Below are 10,104 nucleotides of genomic sequence, written 5' to 3'. Positions count from 1 at the left end.
CATTGAAGCGAAATTTGAGGAAAAATGGAGATTAATGGAGAGGAATTGTGGAGGAGAAATCAACGTAGAAGCAAATGTGGAGGAGAAGTAAACAGGGAAAGAAGGAAAGTAGATAGATAATAAATGTACAGATGTAAAAAGTACAGCCAAACTACAAATCTCCTAATTTAATGGTAAAATTACATAATTATCCCTGTTAAATAAAATAAAATATATATTATATATTTAAAGTACAATTTGAGTAGCTTTGGGAACAGCTTTTTAAAGCTGTGTTAGTCCTTTCAACTCCCTCTTCTAAATAAGGGAGAAAATGTCTTCTTCAACTCCTGTAAAAAATGGCCAATAATTTATGGGTCCATTTTCTGCCAACAATTATCTCGAGAATTTTAATTAGAGGTCTCGAATTTAATCAAGTGTAAAATCATTTTTGTTAAGAAGTATTAATGTCAAGGCCCGACATAACTTGTTTCTTGATCAAATGACTCCTAAGTTTATAATTCAGTTATTTATTTTAAAATTCATTAACCCATAAAATTGAAATGTTGATTCCGCCTCTGCTTATATACATATATATTCATTGAAGTACTTTTTTTCCATGTGTTTTTAGCAAAGAGATTTTATGAATATATTGACATGAAAGTGACTCCACATAATTGATACCAAACCTTGTCTCAAAGAAAAGACAACATATTTATCTTTTTCTTCTTTCTTGTATAGTTTGTATTTACTTTTTCATTTTGCCAACTTTCTTATAGTTTGTTGTCTATCTTATATTTTTTTCAATAGACATGACATACACCAAATACTAGCTAGTTTTTACTTTCAACATGAGGCCAATTCTTTTAAAAAAAATAGTTACTTATTTCGTTTCAATTTAATTGTCCTGTTTTGACTTGATTCTGAATTTCAAAAAATAAATAAGATTTTTAAATTTTATGTTTCAAATAATGGATACGTAGAATATACTAGAATTTTCTTTAATCCTATGATTTTAAACATGTCACGTAAAAAATGAAATTAAATAATTCTCAAAAAGAGAAAAGAGAGTTTTTTTAAGTAGACTAAAAAAGAGAAAATAGAGAAAGTATTTATCTAAAAGAAACTAATTAAGTTTGTTTTAGTTAAGTTCATTAAATTTTTGGCTGACTCGACGAAAAAAAAAGTGATATTTTTTATCCCTCCGTAGGATCGTCCACTTTTTTACTCTTTTGGTGATTGAAGCCTACAAATATAGAAATAGACGTGAAAGGTGTTTACTGCCCGAAATTAAAAAAAAAAAAAAGTGCCCTAGTAGTGAAAAGCAACAAATTTATTAGTCTATATACCTTTACTATTTCACTTCATTGGTTTGAGCAAAAGCTATAACCAATTAGAACCATCTTTATAGCACATATGCTTGAAAATCATATTGTATACTATAAGATAATCCTTTGATAAAAATCTTAGATACGTTACCACGAATAGTGACAACATAACAACGTGCCTCGTGTGATCCCACAACTATGATCTAGAGACGATAGAATATTAGTAGACTTTACCAGTATAACTCTGGGACAGTTAAGTTTATTGAATCACTTGTACCTCTATATATTAAAGAGTCTTGATAATAATACATCCATGACCAAAGTAAAAGAATGCCAAAAAAGAAAAAAAAACTGATTACAGAATTTGGCCATTGTTTGCCATTTTTCTAGAAATCTGAAGAGATGCAACAATACCAAAAAAAATAACTTACAAGTTCAATCAAAATATAATTTCACACAGCTAAAAACAGCACTCTAACAAAAGAGAAAAATATGAAAAACTATCTATTTCCTAATCCATCTACTATTTTTTTTTTCTGGTTCAATGTTCTGCATATAACTTATATTTCTGTGTAGACGACGAAATAAACAATGTTGTTGTTGCTGGTGCTGGTGCTGGTGTTGGTGTTGCTAAGAGGGGACTATCGTTCCAATGTAGCCAAATCCAGCAATGGTAAACGTTATGACTTGGAGAAACACGTAGACGAAGTACTGACGTTTACCATAAAGGACATCATATAAACCACAGAAGAAAAGGAATGCTGCAAATCCCAGTTCTTGTGGAAGAATTCTGTACAAATTGGAATAGTTCATTGTTAACGACTGGGGCGGATTTAGGACTAGTTCAATCATTTCTCAATATGCAGTAAAGTTCTAAACTATTTAGCGCGATTGAAGTTTTCTTTCTTACCTGTCTCCGAATAGAGGTCCTCGAGCTTTCTTGACAGGTTTTGACTTGTCCTTGTTCTTGAGAGCATCACCTAGTTTCTCAGTGACAACCCATTCGTTAGCCCTCTTTGCTTCGAGCAAGCCAATGAATGTAGCCTTTGTTCGGTGGTAAGCCATAACGTTCTCGAAGAGAATCCAATAGAACAGTAAATGAATTGACCTGCATAAACCATAGCCAGATTAGGACATTGTTGAAAATGTTAAAACGAGGACGAAAAGAGAACTTGACGTTAGGATATGATGCTACCTTGGCGTTCCGACAGAGTTGAGAGTAGTGATGATGCAAGGAATGTAAATGGCAGCCCATATTGGAACTTCAACTTCAGGAACCAAAAGTGTCAATGGGAGAACGACGCAAAAGAAGAAAAACGTAACCATGTGAGCTATGATCTTCCTGACGAAGAAGAAGCTGTAGATCACGTAAAACTTCTTCCAAAAATTCACTCTCTGCACAAGCAAAACAAGACATCAAAAATGTTGATCGTCGTGATAATTGTGCTAACTTATTCTCGAGTTGAACGTAACAATAGTAAGTACTAACACCAATAAACTATGCTGCTCGGATTATTTAAAAATGTTAACGTGTGCGTATAAGATCGAACATTGGTGCAACAGAGCCATTGTTTAACTTGAATGTAACAATGTAGTAACACCCACAGCAGTGCATTTTTAGGATATTGTGAACGTCGAATACTCCAAAAATAGTGCATTCTTGGCTACTTTTGGAGGATCCAACAGGGGTGTGACAACATGTTCAAAGAGTCCGAGCAACATGATCCACAATAGTGCATTTTTGGCTACTGTGTTTGAGTGTCGAATCCTCCAAAAGTAGTACATCTTTCGCTACTTTTAGAGGATCCTATACAAGGGTGTGACAACATTTTTTGAAGCGTCCAAGCAACATAAATTACAATAGTGCATTTGAAGCCAAAGTAGGTGTCAGATCAACCAAAAGTAGTGCGTTTTTTGGCTACTATTAGACGATCCGACACTGGCCCAACAACATTTTTGTAAAGTCCGAGAGACTCACCTTGTTCCTGATAATTTCCATCACCATTTTCCTGAACAAATTCGCGGGGCCACACGACCATCGATGCTGCTGAAAACGGAACGCTTTGAAGGTACTTGGAAGTTCACTTTTCACCTAAGACAACAAAATTCAACTCATGAGTCACTCTAAGTTCACCACAAGATTCAAGTCTTCTTCTCAATTTTTTCAAATTTCGTGTCAAGTCAAAAAACAAACATGAAACGCACTCTGTATCAAGTCAAGAAACAGACAAACAAATTGAAACGAAGTCCTTGTAAAGTAAAAAAACAGACAAACAAATTGAAACGAAATCCCTGTCAAGTCAAAAACAGACAAACAAATTGAAACAAATTTTATGCCAAGTCAAAAACAGACAAACAAATTGAAACAAATTTTATGCCAAGTCAAAAAACAGACAAACAAATTGAAACGAAATCCCTGTCAAGTAAAAATAATAGACAAAACAAATTGAAACGAAATCCCTGTCAAGTCAAAAAAATAGACAAAACAAATTGAAACGAAATCCCTGTCAAGTCAAAAAACATACAAATAAATTGAAACAAAATTTCGTATCAATTCAAAAAACATACAAATTAATTGAAACGAATTTCGTATCAAGTCAAAAAACAGACAAAACAAATTGAAACGAATTCCGTATCAAGTCAAAAAACAGACAAAACAAATTGAAACGAGACAGATAAGTAGAAAATTAAAATAAAAACATAAGTTGGTTCATTGAGGAATTTAATCAAATACCTGGAGGTCACCAAGATAAACAAACTTCCATCCTTTAAGACTAGCTCTAACAGCAAGATCCATATCTTCAACAGTTGTTCTATCTTTCCATCCACCAGCTTCATCAATGGCTGCTATTCTCCATATCCCACCAGTCCCTGAAAAAATTCATTCATTTTTCGTTAGACAGAACACTCTTATCCTTCCTAGATTACGAGATTACACTAAATATGTTATCGTTATTGTTAGCAGTATTGTCAATAATTAACTACTCTATTAGACTTTTCAAAAATATTATCGCACGCTACTTTCAAATAATCTAACATGCACCCAATGAAAATTTTAAATTGTTATAAGCTATAGATTACATTAGTTATGTCGTTAATGATAGTGTTGTCGATGATAAATATTTCTATTACACTTTCTTAAAATGTTACCGCAATCGTGTCAAATATTTCAAATGATATTTTTAAAAGAGACTAAAAAGCAACACTAAGTAACAACTATTTTCCATTAACATATGTGAGGTAACTTAATTAATTAAAATTTGAACAAATAAAAGAAATAATCTAATATTTAAAAAAATTAAAAACAATTTAAAAAATTGTAATCTCCTATCAATATATATCGAATAACTTAGCTCATTAAATTTGAACAAATATAAAGAAATAACTTTTAACTTTTTATCTCTAATATAATAAAATAAATAAATCACAATAACACTCGTGATTTTCATTCTACTTTATTTACATTTACGCTAAATATTTGAATAAATAATTGATTTCTTTTTATGTATGTAATGATTTTTCTTTTTTTGTTAAAAAAAAATATATTATTATTGAAACAAAATCTGAATAAAACATGTGAGGGATACTGGTGGAAATTAAAGTTTCAATTAATAAAAGGTCAGAGTTTTAATTATAGATGAAAGATGAAGCATGTGAGATAACAGCTTGATTCTTTCATTGCTGCAAATGAGTTGTAATTAATTCTTTATGTTAAAATTAATTACAATAACTCACTTTATTAAATTCAGCAGGTAGTATACTTCTTAGTTTTACAAGTCCGACTAATTGAAATTCGTGCTAAAAAAAATCTATACTAAAGATGAAATGCAAAGAAAAATGATGATTTTTTTCAAAATTTGAATCTAAAATCTTCGATTCAGGATGAAGAGGTACATTAGTTGCAAAAATATGTTAGATTCGTGTCACAAAATATAGAAACGTTTTTCGAAATTCAAATCCAAGTTCTTTTAGGATAGTAGACCTTTTAAACGGATGTTACACCCTTATGAAAACGTTTTAAAATATCAATATACGGCCCACATCAGATAATATTTTTTTAAAAAAATTCAAGCAACATAAAAGCTCATTTAAAGCTTTGTTATTCAAATTCTTTAAAAAAATTTAACAGCGCGTCGAATATATAAACATTCTATAAAAGCCTTATATAAACGATTTAATTATCTATTCAAATAAAATAATACATTTTTAATCTAACATAAACTATAATAATATTTTTAAAAAATTCGAGACGATAAACACTCACCATTAAAACCAAAGAATGCATGAGTAGATGAGCCAACTTCTTGCTCCACTGTAAAATGATAATCTAGTGACATCTCTTGCATTCTTGTCAATAAACACTCATTTGAATTCACTGCAATAAAAAAAATTAAAAATAAATAAGTTCAATACCTTTTTTAACATATTAATAATTAAATAAAAGGAGATTGGAAATTATTTAATTTAAAATCAAAATAAAAGCAATGATGAAATTATTTAGATTTCCAACATTGCATTATAATACCAGCTGTCTAATTGTTCCATTCAATAATGGATCCAATCATAGATTAACAATTAAAATAATTATTTCTCAATTGAAAAAAAAAAACTCTATAATATTTAGCATCATATCAAATATTAAAATTCTAACACTAATACTAATGACAAATAACACGAAAATATTAGGTTCAAATGAGCTCCTAATTTTGACTCAATCTTTATATATATAAACAAGTTTACTTAATAAATTTTATAATTTTTTTAATTTAATAATATTTAAATCTTAAATTTATTCGTATCGAATAATTAATAAATTAGAAAAGGGAAGAAACAAAAGAGCTGTAAATAGTAAGTGAAGTGTCGGTAGAGTAAAGGAGGAAACAGAAAGGACACGTGGAACTGACACAGTGGAGGTCCACCAAGTGGACCCTGAGGCTCTGAGCACAGCATCATAGCACGTGGGGACACTTAATGACCAATCTACCCCTCTTACGTCTATCGATCTCATTCGATGTTCGATATCTGTATTAAAATTCAACTAAATTCGAAATAACATCGGAAGGTATCAGATTTTTGGGGGTGAAGCTTCTCTTAACAAAGGTGATTTCGTATTTACAAAAGCTCAATCTCGACACTTCTGATTAAGGATATTTCACGTTGTTCAACAAAATGACAAAACTACCCCTTTTATCTTCCAATTATGCGCCGTTAACTGCGGCAGAATTCAACAAACGGACAGGATAATAACGTCATTACACCCACCGTTAATGACGCTAATTTATTAGGAATGCAAAATTAGTAAAAAAAAACGGATAGATAAAATATCTCGTATTCACATAAGATATAAAGAAAGATCAATTAAAAGATACGTGACATAAATATATTGTCTAAATATAAATATTAGTGATAATTTTCACTATCAGAATTGTAATCATTAAGCCATATCGAAATAGAGTAACTTTCTTAAATATTTAAAATTTTGAAGATGGAGAAGTCTTAATTTAGAATATTCATTTATCTAAGAATACAAAGTGTATTATTATATTAATATAATAATAATAATAATAATTAAGTATAATGGGATCCTTGCTTTATTGGCTGATAGCCTATTAAGGGAAACTTCATAAATCAACATCATATTATTATAAAATAATAAAAATAAAGCAAATCCAATCTTAATTTCATAACAACTAATTTTATACTTTATAAATGACTTTATTGTGACTGATAGAAATATATTCAAACAACTCACACACTATCCTATTTAGTAATTTTTAACTACTCAATCGCAACGACTAAAATAGCAACAAATTCAGTATAAATTTATTAAAAATCAAGAAAAAAATATATGTAACGTTAATTTTATAATTTTTAATAATCCCTAACTTAAGAAAATAACCTATAAATATCTTATAGTCACAATTTAATGCATAAATATTTTTTAAATTCATAAGACTAATTTTTTTTTAAAAAATAATAGTGAAGTCCGTGATGTACGTTATTTACTCTTAATAAATAATAACAATTCCCGTGACTGATGGATTCTTCTTGGGACCCACAAAAAATAATGCAAAAAAAATTAATTAATTAAAAAACCCCAATAATTTACCACTTTTTTTAATTAATGCATTTTAAATAATAATAATTGTATTTAATAGTACCACCGACACTTTCTTATATCAACAAATAAATGCAAATTAAAATCATCAACAACTACGTCACAATCACAAACGGTTAAAACAATATGAGATTTTAATGTCTTACCGAATCTCCATCGACCCTGAACAAGAGCTATTTCCGGGTTATGGATAAGGAACGGAATCGACCTACGGAGAAAATCCGGTTCGGGTCGAAAATCGGCATCGAAAATTACGACGTATTCGCAATCTTTAACATAATTATGCTTTAATCCTTCTTTAAGTGCACCAGCTTTGTATCCTCCTCTTGTTTCTCTAATTTGATACGTTATATTAAGTCCTTTACTTGCCCATCTTAAACATTCAGTTTCAACCATATCCTAAAAATAATAATTTAAAAAAATCATTTATTAGTATTAATAACAAAATGAGAAAAAGTTCATTAAAATAATTAATAATTAGGTGAATTGATTTTTGTAATTAAAACTCAACATTCTCAATTAATGCTAAATTGATTGCTTAATATTAAATTTAAAAAAGAGGGACAAAGTAGGAGTCAACATAAATCATTTTATATTTAAGATAAAAAGATTAAAAATCAAAAAATTAATATATATTTAGATAATAACTATTGCAATTGAATTTTAAAAATATCGAGCGAAATATCTAATGATAAAAAAGTTGAAGAATATATAGGAAGAAGTGTATACGTCAAGTAAAGGTGAATTTTATTAGATCTTATAATATAAAAAGATTGGATTACAAAGATCAAGGTAAAAAAATATTAATTTTTTTTTGGATTTAATTTAGGAATTTTTTATTTGATGTAAGCTTTAAAGTGTAGTACAATGTGCATAATTGATTGTACTTTCTAATGATTATGATGCAAAAATAATAATTAAAAATTTAAAAGGTTTTTTTCTTCTCTAAAGTAGTGTTTGGCTTACCTTAACAATAGGATCAGTAGAATCATCAAGAACTTGAATCACAAGGCGATCGGACGGCCACGAAAGGTTACACGCAGCTCCAATGGAAATCTTATACACCTACACCAAACAAGCCATTAGGATTTTTCATCTTTTTTTCCTTTTTCATCCGATGCATGATATTCATTTTTAGAATCTCGACTATTCCGAATTCACATCAAATCAAATTCATAAAATAAAAAACTCTCTACGAAAAATCTTATCATTTTCAACCCTAATCTAAATTGACGACGCGTAAGACTAATCAAATGGTGAAAAAACTCCTTATCAGACAAGTTCAATTCCACCCGATATCTAATACACTGATCCAAACCTCGTATAACTCACTTAAAAAAAGGAAAAAGCTACTTACAAAACTCAAACTCGAAATCTGTCGTAAAAGCTAAAAGGATCCTACTCATCAAACCACTAACCATAAATGTAAATATCAAACAACTTTAAACAAAACTAAAACAAATCTCTACCATTTTCCTATCAATCAAAAACAGCAATAACATACTCAGTAAAATATCGTACATAGGGTTTGAAATCGACAAAATGCAAAACAAAAATCTCTACTTTTCCCTTCTAATCAGAATCAACAACATATTCAGTAAAATCACATAAGTAGAGTCTGAAAACAGTAGAAAACATATATAAAATCAACAAACTAAAACAAAAATCTCGACTTTTCCCCTCCCAATCAAAATCAACAATAACACCAGTAAAATCACATAAATGCGGTCTGAAAAAAGTAGAACATAAATATAAAAACAACAAACTAAAACAAATCTCTATGTTTCCCCTACCAATCAAAAACAACAACATACACAAGTAAAAAATCGTATAAGTGGGGTCTGAACAGAACAGAACGAAACGAAAAAAAATTAAATCAAAAATGTTGTTTTACCTCTTTCTCATTGAACATTGGAATTTGTACAAGAACTTTAGGAAAATCAGCACTTCCAATTTCCAAATCATCATCAGCCATTGGTATCCATTTATACCTTTTATCTGGTTTTTTCATAAAAATCTTAACAAGAACAATGACTATTCCCATATATAATCTTTCAACAAATAACATTAATTCCATTACTATGCAAATGTACACTGCTGATTTCAACAATGGTACTAATAATGGTGCTTTCAACACTTCCCACATCATCCCAATTTGCCCCGCTATGTCCGAGGCAGTTGCTTGAACAGTCGACATAGCGGCGGCCAAAAAAAATTATAACAAGTTAAATTACACTGATAATATAAATAATACTGCTCTGTTATGTTTGATGATCGAATTTAATTCGGTCCGTCAATAAAAAAACAAACAGAGCAGTATTATGACATTGTAGAGAGGGGGGTAGTGAGTTTAGTGTGAGTGTGGAATGAGTAAAGGGGAGTTTTATAGTCAATTTTTGGACTTAATTTTCATTTTTTTTTTAATTTCTATTATGACCCCTTTATTTTTTTCTTTTTTCTTTTTAAATTTCTTTTATACAACTGGATTTGACAAATGAGAAAAAAAACTGTGTGTATTTTTAAAATAATTAATTAAAGGACCCAATTGACTGAATAACTCAAGATCTATATGAGTAGAAAAAGAATCTAAATTAGGAAAGTAATTAATTGAGAAATAAAAGGGAACTCTTTTGTAAGTTTCTATATAATTAAAAGGCAAATTAAATCACCTTTGAATATAAT

The 10,104-nt window shown here is 29.5% G+C and overlaps 1 protein-coding gene across 1 annotated transcript; it reads right to left on the bottom strand.

The window, feature by feature from the left end:
• Nucleotides 1-1,562: 1,562 nt before the first annotated feature.
• LOC107004821 (glucomannan 4-beta-mannosyltransferase 2) lies at nucleotides 1,563-9,790 on the bottom strand. Its single transcript, XM_015203190.2, has 9 exons — nucleotides 9,317-9,790; nucleotides 8,389-8,487; nucleotides 7,569-7,821; nucleotides 5,569-5,679; nucleotides 4,039-4,175; nucleotides 3,283-3,396; nucleotides 2,500-2,699; nucleotides 2,215-2,412; nucleotides 1,563-2,094 (listed from the first exon to the last, which is right to left on the bottom strand). The coding sequence occupies exons 1-9, from the start codon at nucleotides 9,617-9,619 to the stop codon at nucleotides 1,935-1,937; spliced, it is 1,575 nt and encodes a 524-aa protein (XP_015058676.1). The 5' UTR covers nucleotides 9,620-9,790; the 3' UTR covers nucleotides 1,563-1,934.
• Between the last annotated feature and the right edge of the window lie 314 nt (nucleotides 9,791-10,104).

The sequence above is a fragment of the Solanum pennellii genome, chromosome 11, assembly GCF_001406875.1.
Source record: "Solanum pennellii chromosome 11, SPENNV200".
Classification (NCBI taxonomy): Eukaryota; Viridiplantae; Streptophyta; class Magnoliopsida; order Solanales; family Solanaceae; genus Solanum; species Solanum pennellii.
The sequence above is the reverse complement of the archived record's forward strand: the minus strand, read 5'-3'. Positions and strand labels throughout refer to the sequence as shown.